We start from the raw sequence: 21,131 nt of genomic DNA, 5'->3' as shown, positions 1-21,131 counted from the left end.
GTTTTAATATAATGAAAAAATGGTATATAAAGAGAAAAAAGGAGAGGAAGAGACAAAAACAACAACCAAAGTGATTCGCAGGAATGTGTGCATCGGATCATCCAAATTAATTCTTCCTCTCTAATTTGTATAGAAATTAATCAACTGCTCTAAAAAATAATAGATTTTGCCATTTATTGTTTTTTATACCTTATTTCTAAATTACCATTTGCAATAAATACTCTAATCCAATTACATTCATTTGGTATCTGTCTTCGCCTATTTGAGATATGACAGATCATCATTTGACACAATAAAATTTGTCCTACACTAATGATTACTGTGTGAATTCTGCATAATTAAGGAATTATGTTAAAAGTTATGGATTGTGATGCTGCGTAGCTGTGTAGGGCGAAAACTTAAACTTCTTTTAACTTTATTTGTGTTTTAAGCACAAACATCTATTGGACAATTTAGGGGCTATTTTATAATTTCTGAATTGATAGAAACATATTTGAATAGCAAATTTTCAAATATTTTTGTTATTTTCCAAATATTTACATGGTTTAAAAAACAATTACAAACCGATAATTGATAATAGTATATATTTTGAATATATTTGTCTGCAAATATATATAAAGTAAAATCTGATAATATGTTTACATCGCATATTTATAAATATACCCCTATACTTTTAATATTTACACATTGCTCCCAAATTTTTGTACCCACATTTTTGCGTCACTTCATTTTAGGTTCACAAGACATAGCAAAAATAAGTTTATGTTGATAATTTTTAATTAAAATAGCATAATATTATAGTTTTATCATATTTTAAGCATGACAAAAAAATCTTAATGTATTGTACTTAAATATTTTGGAGATTAATGGCATCGTCTCATATTATTTTTAAGAGACATCGATAAAAAAATCAAAAATAAGTAAATATTCATAAATATAATATAAAATAATACAAATTTTAACCATTTTATTAAATATTTTTATATTAAATATGATATATACAAGTATAATTTATATAAGATTGTGGAGAAAAACAAAAAAAAATTGAGGGTTAAGACACATATTTATTAAAACTTTAGGGGGGCCAAAAGTAATATTCGAAAACTACAATGCCAAAATACCTAAAAAAAATTAATCTTGGGGGGCAACAGCCCCCCCTGCCCCTTATATGTTCCGCCGCTGCTTCATTTCCATGTATCGCCATTTTTCGTATCCGTGCTACATAGGATGCTGCTGAAATGAATCACTTCTTTGATGTGTGTGTATTCTAGTAATAAAATTATAATATTCGTTAATTTTTATCATTATATAGCATGATTTGTTACTGTATTAAAATGTAATTACTAGCACAATTGAAACCTTGATGAAAACTTGAGACACGAGTTACATCAATTCATAATTGGCTTCAGCACAATGTAGTGAGTTTGACGTAAAAGCTAAAATAATAATGAGTTGGTAGAAATTAAAGAAACAAACAAAAAAGATGAGTACGAAGATTATTGATATAGTAATAGAAAGAATCGTACAAAAGCATATATATGAATTATGCTCGGAATTGTGTTTGTTTGCAAATAGTGTATATTGGAATCTTTCTAGTTATTTGATGCTTTCTATCATTACCCTACTTGCTCATTCAAAAAAACAAAATCGTGACGCCTATACTTTCTTCTGAAATGACGTTGCATGCATATAGGGAGAGTGGGAGACCATTCTAAAAAATAATAATCTATTATGCATCTTTAACCTATTTTTCTTTTTTTAAATAACGAAAGAACCATCAACCAATTTTATAGGTGTATTGAGTAAATTTACGCCTTCGTAGAATAACTTACAAATTATTCAAGAGACGACGTAAACAATATTAGACGTAAACCTACACTCTTTTGTGGTTCGTGTTTTCAATAAATTCAATTGCAGGCCATAGTCTATATGGACTCGGAGACTGTTTCCTAATTAGTAAGTTTGAAGTCCTAATGCTCTAATTCATTTAAGGGCAATGACAAATAAATCCATGACAACTGACTTAAGTATAATGTACATAGGTCAAGATAAAAAATAGTCTCGTAAATAAACTCATTTACATGTCTTTTGTCTAAAATACCCCTCATAACACAATTTTCATCAATTCCATCCAATGTACTCTAACTTCATCAATATTGCAAATTGACCCTGAATTTGAACGAATATATTACACTAACCCCCATTTTAATAATTTTTTGAATTTTTTTTTTTTTTCTGAATTTTTCTCGTTAGATTCCGTTGTTGACTTTTTTTTGAAACTTGTTTTCGCTCTCTAAATTACTATGTTAAGAAAAATATATTGTCTGAGACAGAAATATTGAATGTCAAAATAATATAATAATATTATTAATATTATTGTCCCAAACAGTAATATTACTGCATAATACAGTAAAATTAATTAATACAGTAAAAAAAAGTCAACGCCGGAGACTGGCAGTCAACAGCGGCTGACCGGCGGTAGGCGGTCAAAATTGGTTAATAGGTGAAATTGAGCTAAATTGGGGTGTAAATCATGAAATTAGAGTTTCAAGGAGTTAGAGGTAATTTTGATATGTAGAAGAGTTTTCCTTATTCGCAAATAAGTTTGAATGATGTGGATTTATTTGGAAGACAAAAAAATAGAATGTCATTTTTTTTAACCAATTGCTCTTGTCACAGACCTATTAGCCATTTACCCTTATTTTAAAACTGTGTTTTTTCAAATGGACATTTTATGTAAAAGTTTATCATCACTCACATTTATTAATTAAAGTTTTAGGTATTTGTTTTCTTTCCAAAATAAGTCCATTATTTCAATACGTTATATAAACACTGGCAACCCTAATATTTGTGATAAAATTATCCCAAATCTAGTAAACTCAATTAATAAATGTAAATCTTAATGTAACTCTAATTTCGCCTATTTTGACCCTTAAATTCGGTTTTGACTTCTTTCTTTTTTTTTTTTTTTAAATTCCCGTTGCTAATCGCTGGTCTCCCACGTTGACTTTTATTTTTATTTTTAATTCCTGAAGCGGACCAACGATGAAAACGGGTCTATGGCATTGGTTTTTTTTTTTTTTTTTTTTTTATAAATTAGAAACATTTTTCCTCAACTGGCCGGTCAATACTATGATACTGTTGTCGGCCACAATACATTGATATTAATGTCTACCATAGTACGATAATATTAGTATCTACCACAATACAATGGTATTATTGTCTAGCACAGTAATATCAATTATTTTGATTTTTTTTTTTTGATGTGTTGATTAGTCAACATAATAAAATTATTGAGTTATAAATTAATATTACTTGTAACACAATAATATAACTGTTAATATTAATTTTATTTTATTTTTACTACGTTAGACAGCAATATATGATATTAATGTGTTAAACAATGAAATTAACTATATTATTCTATTTATCAGGACAAAAATGTCCAGAAAAAAAAAGGTTAAAAGAAAAGGTTAAAAAAAATTCAACATCATTGGCCGGTGTTGACAGTCGACTGGCTGTGGCGAGAAAACAATTTCATGAAAACAATTTGCAAAAAAAGAAAAGGAAAGTCAACGTCAGAGACCATAAGTCCAAGGGGTTGCGGGAAAGGAAAATAGAAAGAAAAAAAAGTTAACATCCAGAGACCGTGAGTTAATGGCATCGTTAATTGGTGAAATTACAATCAAATTCGAGTTTAATGGACAAAATTCGAGTACACTAGAATGTGAGAAGTCATTTTTGTCTTTTATAGACCCTTGGTTCTTACCTGGACACGGTCATGGGCCAGTTTTCGGCCTGGAACCGGCCCATTGACGAACCGGCCCAAACCGTTGACCGGTGAACTGGCCCGTCGTCTCCGGGACGGGCCCGTATCTACGATGAACAAAAAAAAAAAAAAAAAGCTGAAAAAAGTTGAACCGTCCCGATGAACCGGCCGTTATTTGTTTTTTTTTGAATTCCCCCCCCCCCCCCCCCCCCCCCCCCCATTTTTCCTATAAATGCACTCATACCCCATTTTTTCCTATAAAATTAAGTTCAAGTCCTTTTATTAATTTCCTTTTGTTTTTTCCTATTTAAAATTAATTCTTTTAATTTATTTATCCATAAAGTATTTTTCAAAAATATATATATATATATATATATATATATAAATATAATTTTTCGGGCCGACCCGGAACCGGCCCGGATAGGCCTGCAACCGGAGTGAACCGGCGGGCCGACCCGGCCCGCCATACCACATGTAGTACGGGCCAGTTCCGATTCAGAAAAAAGTAAACCGCGAACCGGCGTGAACCGGCCCATGGTCGTGTCTAGTCTTACTTGTAATTTTATGTAAAGGTGTAATTAAGGTGAATAACTAGGCCATCATTGCTTTATGTGTAAATGTCCATTTCCAATTTGTTATGCCCATGGAACACATATTGGTCTTATTGAGACAAGTGTTTGTTATGCCCATGGAACACATATTGGTCTTATCGAGATAAGTGTTGTAAATAATATGGAATGTGGGGATTTTTAACATAAACACTTAAGTCCCGCTGTAGCTCTTTGTAATTTTCTCGCGGTTTATGCCTATATTAATGAGAAAAATTCTCTCGCCATCTAACGAGAATGTAGAGTTTCTTATTTATTTGTATTCTCTCTTTTCATCTCTCGAAATTACTGTTATTTGTGCACAACTTTATTCCATAATTACCAAATCAAAGAGCTAATTAAATAAGTTATTTTAAAACAGATTATCAACATGAGGTGCTCGCGATGATCGTGCCAAGGAAATCGTTCGTGGGAGGTGTTAGAATTCTGTTAGGATTCTTTTCCAAATAAAACCATGTGACTTGTGCTACAAGTTCTTACAGCTGTGTAAAAGAAATTACGAACTGTGGCAAAAGAGTACTTGATGAAATAGTTTTTATCCTTTTTACGATTTTGCTTTGATTTAATAGGATTATGATTAAGTGGTTGATATTTCATATGGTAATTCATATTAGATAAGATTGTACATATGAATTATGATGATAAGACAAGAGTCATTATTCCATATCTTATATAACTGTTTTACCACTTTTAACCTCGGAATTTTATCTTTGCACGCGATATGTCTTACATAAGAGGAGTCAAAGCACGATTTTCGGTGCCTTTTATCGAGAGAAATATTTCGAAGAAAATATTTTTGCTCTCCGTTTTGTAAACTCCAGCATCATCATGAGATTAAATTCAACAAGATTCTTCTTCTGCGCAAAACAAATCGATTCTTTGGGAGAGGGACTTAGAAGATCTCGGGAGAAGGTCAATCAGCCGATTGAAGGTGTTCAGCGTTGAGGAAGTTCAACCGTGCAAAATGGTGGACTTACTGCAAATTGAAGATTTCAATTTCAAGTATTATACAAGAATGTATGGCGTCAACAACGGGAGTCTTTGTTTTTGAATAAGTCCAATTATTGTACTCGTAAAACTGATATTAGTGAATTATTAATTGCAGGTTCCCTGTTGATCATGATACGTTTTTATCTGAACCACGTTAAAATTTGTGTCTCTTTTATTTATGTTTTACGAACTGTTACAGCACTTTATGCAACAATAACGAAAAACTGAATATAACACACAAATAAATAATATTTGCACGAAAATAAACTAACAATTGGCATCAAAAGCATTTCACTTGATATACTTAGTAAAAAAGAAAACTGAAAACCCTGAAATCTAAAAGAACCCTGAAATTGAGATAAAACATTACGAGAGAATTGTAAATTAAAAACAAAGCTTTCATTGTATAACGGTAAAACCCCTCAAACATAAAATTGAAAACCCCTAAAATCAAACACTAAAATCGACAAAAAATCCTAATTTAAATGAACAAAAAATCGTCAACAATCCACAAATATAAATCTTAATAAAAAGGGATTATATCATACATAAAGCAGGGTAACACTCAAATTTAACACCACTATAAGTTTGACAATTGAACGTAAAAAATAAGAGGATGTTTGATGTTTTCTATACATCTAGAACGTAAATGATACATTTCACATAGTACAATAATGCAAAATGAATTTTATCATTAAGAAAAAGAAATTCCTCTGTTTAGACCTAGGGATGGCAATTTGACCCGCCACGATGGATCCCCGCCTCGCACCGAAATTTTCAGGTATTACCCGCCCCGAAAAAAATGGGGCGGGTATGGGGATTGAAATTTTTTTTTTACCGGGTACGGGTACGGGGACGGGTTTGCTTATACCCACCCCGTAGACCCGCCCCGTACCCGTCCTCGTACCCTCCCCGCATTATTTATATATACAATATATACTTATTAATTATTATATTAAATATAAATAATTAAATAGTAGTAATATAATAAATATTAGCTAAAAATTGAGATTTTTAGGTTTCGATTATATAATTAAATATTAGTATTATAATTAAATATTGATTTATTTGATCAAATAAACCTTTATATTATAAGTAAATTGTATATTTATTTATTAAAAAAAAAAAAGTAGACGGGGATTTTTATCCGCTCCAATACCCGCGGGGATTTTAGGGGCGGGTATAGAAATTCTTTTATAAAGTTCGGGAATTTTAATAGAAATGGGGATGAGAATTTTCATAACGAGGCGGGGATGGGGATTGCAAAACCCGCCCCATACCCGGCCCATTGCCATCTCTATTTAGGCCACTACACGTTCGAAGACAAAAGGAAATAACTAGTGTTGGGCCAATTATTACATTTATTGGAAGTGGGCCAATTGTTTATTTATTTGATTTGGACCAATGTTATTTATGTTTGAGCCACATAATTAAAAATCCAAAATCAAATATAATTGATCAAAGATTAAATATTTTTTAAAAAACGAGTTGAATTGATCCAACATGCTTCGAAACGGGCGCGTTCGAACAGTAGCACAAACATTTTTTTTTCACATTCTTTCCGTTTTAAACAATAAAAATTGCAACATGATTTTTTTTTAGCAAATTAACATCGTTTTAAGGGAGTTTGAGTGCTAAAATTAATGCATCATAGAGTTTAGCAATTTAAATAAGTAACATACTTTTTTTTTTTTTTGCAATTCACTTTGAGCGTAAAAGTTGTTTTTAAGCAATAAAATAGACCAATTGAAGTAATTTACAAATAATCAGAATGTAACATGAAGATTAATGATATATATATATATATATATATATATATATATATATATATATATATAGATATATATATACACTGACGGAACTTGATAGGGGCATGGGGGCCGTTGAACCCCCAAGTAATTTTTTTTTACATATTTGATACTAAATTTTTTGAATATTACTTTTGGCCCCCCAAAGTTATAGACATTTAATAGAATGATAACATGATTTTTAAATTATATAGTTAAGAAAATTTATTACTTACTATTGGATCTATAATTAATATTTAGGAAATAAAATATTATAAAATTACGATTAACATTAGATTTACATTTTTGGGGCATATATGGTGAAATGCCATGGAAGACCAAACCAAATCCCATTCCCTATAAGTGGTGAAATGGTGAAATATTATTATTTTAATATTTGGTCTAAATTTTGGTGAAATCCATTGGAGACCAAAAACACCATTTTTCCACCAAAAATTGTGGAAGAGTAAAATGGTGTGCTGCCAGTGGGAGATGAACTCATTTTTTCACCACCATAAATGGGATTTGGTGAAAAAATTGTGAGACCGGTCGAAGATGCTCTTAGTCCCCTATTTCCACAATTTGTAACAAGATTTGAATTCTTTAAAAAAAAATTAAAAAGAAAAAAAAAACACCATCATAGTGATTTTTGGTGAGAGTTTGGGAGGTTGGAATCCCCTTAAGTGCTTATGTTTGTAAGGTCATATTATAAGATCAATTTAAAAGAAATACGAAAGAAATCAATAATGAAGTATACATATTTTTTAAAAGCAAACCCAAAATCGAGATTGATGATAATAATATAAGTTTAAGTTGGTTAAGGGTCAAACTGGCCATAATCTAAATAATTAGATTCAAGTTGGCTCATGTTAAGAGGTTTAGACATGAGAATATATTTTTTTCATATAAATACATAATTTTTACAATCAAATGTACAAAATTCATAATTCCCAAGCAACCTCTTGAACTCTTTGATTTTCTTTCACCATCTTGAGCTGACTTGAAGATCAAAGGATTTTCGTTGGGACTGAATCCTGACGTCCTTACGACTTTTTGTGACATAGATAATGCCCACACGAGGAATCAAGAAGTGTGAGAGAGGAGTTACAAGACATGACGTGGAATCGCACCATATCATTTTGGTGTCGTCTGTGGAAAAACACTGAGTTCCACTCATGTAGAACAGATCAAGTTTGCAATGGCGAAAGAACAAAAGAAGTATCACTTCAGAATTCACCTCGCAAAGTAAAGATTAGAGGCCAGTTCTAGCCAATCCATTCCACATGCGAATCACCAAGTGATCACCCGATTTGTACATTTTCCCCCACCGCACAGATCGAAAAAGTCTTAAAGGAAGTCGAACACTCCAGAAAAGTCGGTAACGAGACTATAGGTTCAACCTTGAAGTCGGTCAATAAATCATGCTCAATCTAAAAAAGTTCAACAGTCCACCTCAGAGAAGCCCCAACCCAAAGTTGTGGCGATTCTTTGATCACATCGACGAGTCCACCAATGGCGACTCCTCGGTCTAAATCTATGACGGCTCTTTGATGCATGCCTTCTAGCCGCCGCCACCTCCTCATTGAACGGCTTCGTTATACATTGTTGTCATTCTATAATTTGCCATCTCTTTGCAGGTCTTTCCTTTTGAATTATCACTACTCAAGACACCATCAACAAAGCTATTGTCATCCAAGACACTGTACCTATGTTGAGTGTCGAAATTACACTAAATACGTTTTCTATGAATCTTTTGCTTGTATTTAATTATATTTATACTTTAATTGATAGATTTTGTGTTTTATAGGTGCAAAACAAGAATTAGATGTCCATGAAGGGAAAATGATCAAAAAGAAAGGCAAAAGTTGCAATTAAAGAAATAAAATCAAAGTGGAAGAATGAATCCCTCAACAACTTTGACAGTGTTTACTATTGAGATCATATCCCTCTCATCCGAACTGTATAACCTGATTTCAATGGCAATGAAAAGCTATTTCAAAGGACTATAATTCTTATCTAATAGAGTTTTCCGGAAAGCGAATTCTAACGCGATCGAAATTGGGTAACTAGTTCTGCTCGAGAGAAGATGCGGAAAATGAGTCCTACTAAATTTTTAGTACGTTCTTATCAACAAAATCCTATAAAAGCAACAATTTCCTACACCATTAAAGGGGATCGGCGAAAATTGAGCACAAAATAACAAGAGGACAGTTTACGAACAAGGCGGAGATCTGAAAAATCTCTTGCATAGTTTTCATTCTTCTTTAAATCTATGTTTTTAAATATTTTTATGATGTTTTTCGTAGAAAATATAAGAAGCTAAGTTCTAATCTAGGATTTTGTCTGAACCCTATATGGTGATTATGAACCTACTTTTCTGATATTATGCAAGTTTAATTTACTGGTTATTTCTTCTATCTGATTTTATTTAGTGCATGAATTTGGCAAATTTTATGCTGCTATGTGTTATTCTTAAACTTGAATTGATAAGTTCTTTTAATTATTAAAATTGTGATAGAAGAACATTCGAGTAGTTTTTATCGGATTGGTATGTTAATTGCATATGATATCATAGACATACTTTGGTAACCGTTTGCGAGACTTGATAGTTAATGATTTATCATAACTGATTTGTATAGACATATGATGAGTTGTTTATGAATGATAGATTTATAATACACGCAACAACATAGTATAGGCAAACGCTCTAATTGTATGTAGAAATATTTAACCCTGCTAAATTCTAGATCACATAATCAATGTTTAATTTACCATTTTCTTTCAAAGCTACTCCATCCTCGTATTATCTTATCGCATTAGAGAATTTTTTTTTTTCAAAATTGTTTAGTACTTTAGAATACAATGAAATTTTTTCAATTTTATCATCTATCTTTTTTTTAATTAATTGAAAAATAATTAGAGGAGAAACAATTAATGGTATTTTAATAATTATTTATGTTTTTCGATATAATTTAAATATATTTTTTGATTTTTATTACTTGTAAGCAAAATCCACAACTAAAATGAAAATGAGAGAATAAAAGATAGGGTAAATTACACCTACGTCCATGATGTTTGCAAATCACTACCAAAAAAAAGGGCTTTTATGACGGAAGATTCAGTCACGAAATTGAACAAAATCTGTCACAAAAGACCTTTTGTCACAAATTTGTGACTGAATTGTTCTGTCAGAAAAACCCTCGTCACAAAATACATTTGTGACTGATTTTTCTTGTCCGTCACAATGTTTATGACAGATAAGTCTGTCGCAATTAAACTAATTTCGTCACAAATACGTAATATAGGGTCTCCAAGTATTGTGACGGATTTCGTCACAAACCTTTTTATTGGTCATTAATATGTCACAAATTAATGGGAATTTACATCACTTGTCCGTGACAGACGTCGTCATAAAAAAACGTCCGTCACAAATAATCCATCCCGAACATCGGTCACAAATAATTCACTCAAACCTCCGTCACAAAATTCCATCACAAGTATCCCGTCACAAATCTGTTACAAATATTTAATTATCTTTCGGTCACAATTCCATCACTGGTTGTCGACTCAGGAAGTTTCGCTATTCGCTATTCAAAGCTATTTTAGTTTTTTTATACCTGTTATCCGAATATTTCAAAACTTCATTCAACTTCAAAATTCTTGATAATCAACACAAAATGTACTACAAAACTAACAAAAAGTAGAAGATTTCAAATAAATTCTTACAGAAAATTCTTAGAAGACCAAATTCACATATGATTCCACAATACTCAAAACGTATAATACATAGACCGAAAGAAAACTGGAATGAGTTTTGCATTAAAATTGAAGGAAGCCACCTAATTTATCAATTCGATACAAGTTCAAAAAGCTATTTCTTCTGTAGCCATGTTCGAGATCAATATCCTTCTCATTTACGTGCTCAAGCTTGTTGATGCAGAAAGCTGGTTTCGATCAGACCACTGCTGCATTGAGCCCTCAAATTTGAACTCGAACAAAATTTACATGAGACCCTGTGAGCAAAGAAATTTATTTAACAATCAGTAAATTTCAATGTGCAGATTTCATGATTATGGAAAAAGATTGTGTAATCTATCACAATATGAAAAAAGAAAAACTCTCGTCTTCCACAATTATGCATGAGCTATGTAGAGTTTGTGATGATTCTTGATGCTATTGGCATTTAAAAAACAAGAAATGCATCTTGCATCAATATTATTTCATTCAGATGTGTATATACTACCATATAGACACAGATATGTAGTAAAGTATAAAATCAGAAACTACACACTTAAATTGCCGCTAGAAGAAATTAGATAATATCCTACCCCATAAGTACCTAAAATCACTGATGCCGTTATTGCTATTGATAGTAGAAACCACCGATGCTAGTAGAGAGTATGGACCTAATCGCAAAATCGCTGACTATGCCCAATCATAATAATTGATTCTCAGTCCACCGCCGTCGATGGTTTGATGTTTGAAACAGAGTTGGGGTTTAAAAAAAAATTGAGAACAAAATCCAAACAAAATAAAACTTCGTATTTAACCATTCTTTCTTCTGTGAACAATACTTCAGGCTTCACCAGAAGTTCTGTGTAATTAAATAAGAGGCGAAGACTGGGACAAATATTGAAGATGTAATTTTGAAGAAAAGAGGAAAAGAGGCCGAAAATAAAAAAATGGGAAGAAGCGGCGATGAAAACAAAGTTGAAAATGAGAAGTTCATGTTAGGGTTTCTTGAATAAAACAATTGAATTAAAAAATAAAATAAAAAATAAAAAAGAAAAGGGAAAGGTAATGGAACGGCCTAGTCGCCTACAAGGCAGTCAAATGTGTATATATTACTTTCGGATCGGAATTCGGAAATTCCAAAATTTTGATATGTATTTCCAATTCCAATCCGATTTTTTTCGGAATTTTCGGAATTCAGAATTTCGGAATTGAAAAAACCGTTCCAAAATCCGAATTTTTTGGATCAGATTCGGCGGAAATCGGAAATTTTAGGTTTGATAATTTAATTTAATTAATTAATTTAGGTTTGATAATCAAAGCACAATTAATTAATTTAGGTTTGATAATTTAATTTAATTGTAAACTTCATTTTTTAATTAATCAAGTTCTTTTTTTCAAAATAGTAAAAAATTGACATATAAATGAAATAATGAATTTTTTATTATTTATAAATTTTAAAAAAATATCTTAATTGTTAAAGATTGAAGTATTCTCCCAGTGCATTAAAGAATTAAAGTGGAATAGTATGAATTTTGAACAATATTTAAAATATATTTGCAATATTAGCATTATAATAGTTCATATTTGTTATATTATTATTTATTTAATATACTATAATTAGTTTTAATCACCATTAAATTGTTTTACAAAGATGAAAGTAAGTATAAATGATTAATAAATCAAAATCAAAATGTGATTATTTTTAATCAATAAACATATGTGTCGAATTTGTGACCAGAATATAAAAAGTGGCGAATTAATGACGAAACTTAAAATGTGATAGATTCGTTACCGAATTACATGTGACGGATTAGTGATTGAATAAAGATAGTGACAAATAAATGACAGAATTTAAAATAAGACAGATTTACGACAGAGTTGTGTATGACCGATGTATGACGGCGTTGAAGTAATGACGGATCAATGACGAACCTTGAAATGTGACGGATTTACGACTGAAGTGTATGTGACAGATTTGTGATGGAAACGGGAGTGTGACGTATTTGTGACCAATATTAGTCAAACTGTTACTTCTTTAAAAATATTATGACCGACTTGTGACCACACTATTTTTCGTCATAAAATATGTCACTGATTTGTGACAAAACTAATTTCTGTCAAACAATATGTGACTGAAATATAACAAAAGTTTGGTTGTCACAAAATTTGTCGCAAAATTGGTCACGTACTCGTCACAATCAATTACAGAATTTTCGTAATCAAAGCAGTCACAAATTTGCCACTAATTCCATCACTAGTTGTGACAGATTTGGTGTGTCACAAAGTTTCCGTTACAAAAGCCATGTTTTTTGGTAGTGAATAACATTAAGGTTAATGTGGTTTTAGTAATTACAGCAACACTCCTGAAACAATTACCGGAGTCAAGATGTCATGTCCTAGGGATCTATATGCACTATATTTATTTCTCGCGGGACCGTTCTACCACACACAAAAAATTATAAATCTTATATAAATTAATAAAGATTTAAGAAATTTTAGGAGAGCTATGTCACTTCCTAGCTCTATGTTGTCTCCACCACCCCCTGAAACTAATACTTCGTTAGGATGTCTGACAATGTTTCAGGTAGGGGTGGGTTTGGTAGGGCAGCCGTACCAAATCCTTCGAATCACTACCATTACCGAAATTTCGGTATTATGAAATCCATTACCATTGCCCTACCAAAAATTTTGGTATACCGATTTCGGCATACCAAAATTTCGGTACGGTAGGGTATGGTAATGGTAATTACCAATTTATATTATCTACTCCCTCTGTCCCATATTATATGTCTTTTTAGAGAGTTTTTTTTGTCCCAAATTATTTGCCATTTTAGATTTTCAATGAAGCATTAATTGCATTATTTTCAATTTTACCCTTCATCACTCATAATTAATTAGTTGACAATCAATTAATATTAAGGATATTTTAGTAATTTTATCTATTTTTTACTATAATCTATGCACATTTATTGATTTTCTTAATATGTGCAAAATAACCCAAAACGACATTTAAATTGGGACGGAGGGAGTATTATTTAAATCTAAATTCAATATCATTTTTTTCAAAACCATTCAAGGTATATACATTAATACGTGTTTAAAATGTTCAAACTAGTTTTTTATGATATAAGTATTCTAAATATATGTTCTTAATTTACCTAATATGAAATATTTCATAAATACAATTAAAAAATAAAAACTTTTAACATCAATTATATCATTATTAATGAAAGCAATTTAAAATGTTTTTGATATACATAAAGAGTATAATTAATTTTAACTTATAGTAGTTAGTTAGGAATTAGGATACTATATTAACTTTTTATATATAATAAATTAATTGTTAAAATAAAATTTTATTTATTAATAATATTTCGGTACGGTAGGGCAATACCATTGTAATAATATTGAGTGCTGTTGCCCTACCAAAATATTTCGGTAGGGTACGGTAGGGCACGGTAATAATTCGGTAGAAATATTTCGGTAGGGCTCGGTAGGGCAACGGGTTGGTAGGGCAATTTGGTAAAAAAAACCCACCCCTAGTTTCAGGGGTGTCTGAAAATGTTTCGGGGGTGATTGTAATTAGCGATATTACTGGGACTTTAAAGTTATTATAGCATACACGTAAGTATAATTACCCTATATAAGCGCGAGGGTGGCACGTGCACACGCACCACTGTAACTTTAGTCTGTGGTAGTAAATAAAAAATCATATTAAACGCATGTAATTAGGTAGGAAACTGCACACCATAATGCAACTACACTTACCGAAGCATAGAAAATTACAGAATCCAAATACAAAAAAGAAAAGAAAAAACAGACAAGGTAAATAATTAATTAACAGAACCCCATCCCAATAAAATATTGAAATTAAAACGAAAAGCATTCGTCTATATATATACAACAAAAAACAAGTAACCTCCCTCACTCTCACTCTCACTCTCACTCTTACTCTTCTTCCCCCACACCTCACTGCGCAAAAGACACGCTGACTGTGTGAGAGAGAAAGAGAGGAAACAACTGCATACTTGGTGTCGATATATCGCCATTAATGTGGCTTCAGTAATAAAACGTGACCTTTCGCTTTTTCACGGATTTTCTCTCAGTTATCCTTCCTAGATACAGCTATTATACTACTACTACCTCTGTGTACTCTACTCTGTACCCTAGCTCTCAATTTCATCTTATCTCCTTTCGATTCGCCTATTTGATTTCTAATAATATCTCTGCAATTTTATTTTTCTCGATTAATTTTATATATTTGTAAAATTTGTGTGTGTGTGTGTGTGTGTGAGAGAGAGAGAGATTGGAGTTAAAATGGAGTTGAGCCAGATGACGTTGGAGATTTTCTCCAGGCTGGAGCAGAAATGGTTGTACCAGTGTGAGGGCAAAAAAACACGTGTTCTCAGCATCGACGGCGGAGGAACAACCGCCATTGTCGCCGGAGCAGCTTTGGTTCATCTAGAGAACCAGATCCAAGCCAAAACCGGCGATTCCAACGCTAGGGTCGCCGATTTCTTCGATATTGTTGTCGGTACTGGAATCGGCGCTCTCCTCGCCGCGATGCTTGTCGCCGACGGCGGCTCCGGCCGCCCTCTCTTCTCCGCCAGAGACGCCGTTAACTTCATATCGGAAAATCAGAAGGAGCTGTTCAAAGCCACACGCTCCGGCGTTTTCCCCGGCGGTCGAGATTTTCCGGCAAGAGCATGGACGCAGTGCTGAGGAGAGCGTTCCGGGGAAACGGCGGCAAGGATCTAACCCTGAAGGACACGTGTAAGCCTCTCCTGGTGCCGTGCTTCGACTTGACCAGCTCGGCGCCGTTTGTTTTCTCCCGAGCCGACGCAACTGAGTCGGCGAGCTTCGACTTCGAGCTGTGGAAAGTCATTCGCGCCACGTCAGCCACGCCGTCGATGTTCAAGCCGTTTAAGCTAGCCTCCAGCGATGGGAAGACCACCTGCTTGGCGGTGGACGGCGGACTTGTGATGAACAACCCAACCGCCGCCGCCGTCACTCACGTTCTGCACAACAAGCGGGATTTTCCGTCGGTAACCGGTGTAGATGATCTGCTGGTGCTCTCAATCGGTAACGGCCCGTTGAGCAGTCCGTCGGGGATGAAGCTTGGCCGGAGCGGCCACTGCTCGACGGCGGCGGTGGTCGGAATTGTTCTGGACGGCGTCTCCGAAACCGTCGATCAAATGCTGGGCAACGCCTTTTGCTGGAACCCTAACGATTACGTCAGGATTCAGGTAACTTCGATATAATCATAAACACTGTTATTAAAAAAAAGTAATTTGTTGATTGACGGCGGCGTGATTAACAACTTAACGGCGTTAATTTGCAGGGCGACAGTGCAGCGGAAAGAGCGGAGGAGGTTTTGGCGGAGAGAGGGGTGGAGTCGTTGCCGTTTGGCGGGAAGCGGTTGCTGACGGAGACTAACGGACAGAGGATCGGAGGGTTTGTGCAACGTCTTGTTGTAACGGGGAGGAGTAGCAGCCTACCGCCGAGTCCGTGCAAGGAAACAGCCGTTAGTCCACTTGTTAACGGCCGTTAGCTCTTTTTTTCTTTCTCTTTTCCCATGTTTATTTAGTTTTTAATTAGTCCCATGTCAGCTTACTTTAATTTAACTGTCCTTAATTTATTATCAACTTTAACCAGTAGCCAATATATTTAATTAAATAATAAATGCTGGTGCAAGTGACGATTTAACATCTAATTAGTAGACCCTAATACTCTCTTTACTCTTACCTACCATTAAGTATTTATTGGTTTTGGAGATCTTACATCTAGGATTTTATATCATAAATTTAGGTACATAATGTTAAACCTCTATAAATTAATATATAAATTAATATAGTCGTGACTAGTAAAATTCTATTAATATAGTAAGGTTCATTTTGGTTGCCAAGATAAGCTATAATTAATTAAATAGTTGGACTTAATTTGATGTTTGGTATCCTTAATAAATTGTCGGGTGACCTGCCAAAATTATATAATCATGATTTGTTTTGTCTTATCTTGGCTTATCTTGCATTCTAATGAGTATTTTTTTTGGACGTTTCAAGCTCCAATAAAATAACTTACTCTCATTAAATTATTTAATCTTATCTTGGCTAATCTTATTTTGCCAACCAAATGCAGCCTAAAAATATTAAATTATCAAATTAATAATTTAGTAAATATACACCGAGTGGAGATTGGAAAAAAAATATTATTTAAACGAAGTTATTAATTTATTGGTCTTCTAGTGTACATATATGTGTTAATGTAAGTATGTGTAAAGTGGTAAATGATAATATTTAAATATGATGGAATTACACTTAGAAAAGTTTACTTGTACCATATACCAATTTATCACCTCCGGAACCGGTTGAGCTATATTCATACGGACTTAGAAAAGTTTACAAAGTGTAGGTGTACGTGTTTGTTTATGCATTTATTTGAAAATTATATTTTCTCACGTATAAGAAAGTTATCACCAAATCAAATGGAAAATTACAGTTTTGATCCTTCAAGTTTGCACATTTATCATTTTTGGTCCCTTATTTACCGTCGTCAACAAAATACACATTAATGTTGTCACATTTTAACACATCGAGCCCCTCCGTTTGTTTGACCGTCAAGAAGTAACGGCCAATTGTTGAATTAGGCTGAATTTGAGATTTTTCATTCAGAAAATTGCACTCAAATCCCTGCATTCTTTTAAAATATTCTAAAAATCCCTAAAATTTTATTCAACTCTAATTTAACCCAAATTTCATCATTTACTCAATTTTGACAAATGACCCCGATTTTTATCACCATTACCGCTGACCGTTGATTACGGTTGATTTTTTTTGTTTTTACTTTTTTTTTCCCCGGCATTGATTTTTTATACTGTTTTTTATGACGTTCACCGACATTGGATTGTCGGTTAACAATATTGACTTTTTTTATTTTTCTTGATTTTTTTAACTTTTTTCTGTGACTTGTTTTTCCGATCAACACAATATTATTATTGTATAAGACAATAATAATACTATATTAATATCTAGTATTGTAATATTAAAATTAAAAACTTCTAACAAAGTTTTTATCTAAAATTTTGGGGCCAAAATACAATTAAAAAAAATTCTAAAAATCCATAATTTCTTCCTCTCAATTTTTCTTCGTGGAACCGCTAATGCATCCCAAATTTCTTCCCAAAAAAATATGAAGAAGATGAATTAGGCATGTACGAAGTAATTTGGAAATGAGATAACCACTCTAGTACAACGGTTTTTGGAACTAACACCGGCCGTTATTTTTTATCTTTTTCTTTGTCCTAAAATTTTTCGGTCGTTGAGCTGCGTTGACTTTTTCCTTTTCTCTTTTATTTTGACTTTTTTTATGATATTATGTTTCTCGCCGATTATCAGCTTTGACTTTTTTTTAAATTATATTTTTCCCATTACTCAACAATTTAAATAAATATAAATAAAAATCAAGAAAAAAAATATCAATACGCTGTTAACCCGACATTCAACATCGGTCAACAGCGGCAAAAAAAGATATCAATTGAAAAAAGAGTCAACCGAATTAAAAAGAATGTCAACGTCAGATTAACTGATTTTGAAAATATTGGGGTCACTAGTTAATTGGTTAATTGATGAAATTGGGGTGAAATCATGGTTGGATAAAATTTTAGGAGTTTTTAGAAAAGTCTGAAAGAATAAAGGAATCTTATTACAATTTTCCCAAAGGAAAACCCTCAATTCAACCGTTGACCGTTATTTCTTGACGGTCAAACAGACGGAGGGACTCAATGTGTTAAAGTGACAACATTAGTGTGTATTTTGTTGACGGCAGTAAATGAAGACCAAAAGTGAAAAACATACATACTTAGAGGACTAAAACTATAATTATCCCCTAAACTAAATTATAACATTGGTAGGTCTAATATTGGAAAAGTGTGAAAAAATTAGTGATAATTTATTTTTATATTAGAAACTGTATTTTCATGTAAATTGTAAGAAAAATGGTTCATTTGAGGGTGGAGGAAAATTAAAATATACGTTGAAGTAGTTTACACTACTGAAGAAAATTTGTATTTAGTTCCCTAAGGAATGATCTAGCGGTTGAAACAAATAATATGTGTTAAATAACTCGGGTTAGAATTTTATTGCCAACAGCTAGTAGGTGGAGCTTGTCACACATGGTTAATATATTGTGGTTTACATCTCTCGTATGGTTTGTAAACTATTATACGAGAGTGTATGTTTATTCAGTGCACCTATATGATTTTTTGCGAGTTCCTTCATTAAAATAAATGAAGAAAATTTGTATTTAAATGATGAAAATATTCTCAGTAAATGCACCGTGCTCATTTTTTGAAGTTAAGAACCCCAACCCGAAATATCAAAATGAGGTATCAAATATTAATTTTGATATTTAATAATTTATTTCATACCTGTATAAAGTAATTTACTCCAACCATAGGTAATCAATGATTGTTCATTAAATATAAATTCAAAGACAAAAATTATATGTTTACAGTAAGTTTTTTACTCGATGTACAGTGTATACAGTTCACGAATTTAATATGCATCCGACCGCTCATGACCCAACAACCAAACCAATCTATAATTTTCCTCAATTGGGAAACAGAATCATTAACTAAAAATCATAACAATTTAAGATATCTTATACCAAAAAATTCACAGCACAATTTTAAACCCATAATTAACACTAATAGGATTTCCTCAAACTACTAATGAGTTTGTTAAATTGCATATAACTTTCTCTTATTTTCTCTCTTTTACGGTTGTTGTAATTTTAATAGTTTTATTGGATTTTCTTTTTGTTTTTTTATAAATGTAGTTAAGAAACTTGCAGCCAACCATATATGTGTATTGAGTAACCTACACTTTCGTATAATAACTTACAAACCGTACGAGGGACGTAAACCACGCTTAACTAATCATGTGTGACAAATTCTTCCTAGCGACCACTGACAAGGAGATTCGCACATAGGTCAATTGAAACAAGCTCACTTGCTTCAACCGCTTGATTATCCCTACAATTTTTTATTTATTATTTCCATGTTAGATAGGTACGATATTTTGTACGTATAAATAGGTTATTGTTGTACATAGTTGGCAATTGACAGGGACACTTATTGTTCTTTGGTATTAAATGTGTAGACCCATATAGTTGTTGAGTTTTATGTCTTCTACCCTATGCTTTTGGGTTTGTGATATTTCAAGATCTCTCAACAATTTTTACATTTATTACTCGATTTTTTCTTTTATGTCAAATTATTTGTAATTTTGAATTAGTTCATGCGTATTAACAAAACTAGTAAAATATTTTATATTTCCTCCGTTCCTGAATAGATGTCGTTTTAAGCAGATTTGTTTGTCCTATATTATATATCGTTCTCTACTCTCTATGGAGCCATAAATATTTTTTTCCATGTTTACTCTTAATCTTTTCTCCTCTCCAACATTAACTCAATTACTATTCTTCTCTCGTATTAATTCCTACGTTTACGAGAGAATTTTGAAGAAATATACATATTCCAAAAACACTCTTTACCTTCTACGGGTAAAACAGAAAATTGATAAAAAACACTATTTAAGAAAATCAATGAAGGAATCTCTTCAACATATTTACTCTAAATGGATAGGGATAAGAAGAAAAAGGAAGATAAGACATCTGAATATCCATTCAAGATTTCAAGAATTATGATAGGGAAAAGAAGAAAACCAAAATTATATTGAGGAAGACTAATATGCATAACAAATAATGGTAGTGAAACCGCGTGAAATGGAATAAATTACGTTACTTATTCTAATTATTAAGGAAGAAAAATCAATTTGTTATGGAGAGATAGTGGAGATGGTATTTCGGCCAAACTCCTATAATTTCTCTTAATTTCTAGGTGAATTAAATGCATTCTTAATATGTGTGAAATCCCGCCAAACGACATGTAATTAGGGACAGAGAGAGTAATACTTTATAAAGGGATTAAAATGCCACTCTCCTTAGTTATATCGCCAGTAGTTGTTTTCATCAAACTATTTAAGAGTAAGGTAAAATCAAGAATATTACACTAAATTAATTATTGGAATATGAAAGTGATAAACTAAATACTCACTATGTTACTTTGTTTCTTTTTAAGTGTTGTTTAAGGTAACGGACCACTTCGTCAATGAATATCTAAGAATGTACAAAAACATTACTTGACTAACTAAATGATATTAGTCAACTAATTAACTAAAACCC

General features: G+C 32.3%; 1 protein-coding gene across 1 annotated transcript; it reads left to right on the top strand.

Annotated features, from left to right (window-relative positions):
• The first annotated feature begins 15,146 nt into the window (after nt 1-15,146).
• LOC105954118 (putative inactive patatin-like protein 9) lies at nt 15,147-16,602 on the top strand. The gene is given in 3 exon segments (XM_012977790.2): nt 15,147-15,564; nt 15,567-16,135; nt 16,231-16,602. Coding segments are annotated over 3 exon segments (1,137 nt in total). The 5' UTR covers nt 15,147-15,206; the 3' UTR covers nt 16,441-16,602.
• Nucleotides 16,603-21,131: the final 4,529 nt, after the last annotated feature.

This window comes from Erythranthe guttata, chromosome 14, assembly GCF_056151865.1.
Source record: "Erythranthe guttata isolate IM_541 chromosome 14, IM_541, whole genome shotgun sequence".
NCBI classification, from domain to species: Eukaryota; Viridiplantae; Streptophyta; class Magnoliopsida; order Lamiales; family Phrymaceae; genus Erythranthe; species Erythranthe guttata.
This window is presented reverse-complemented; position numbering and strand designations above follow the sequence as displayed.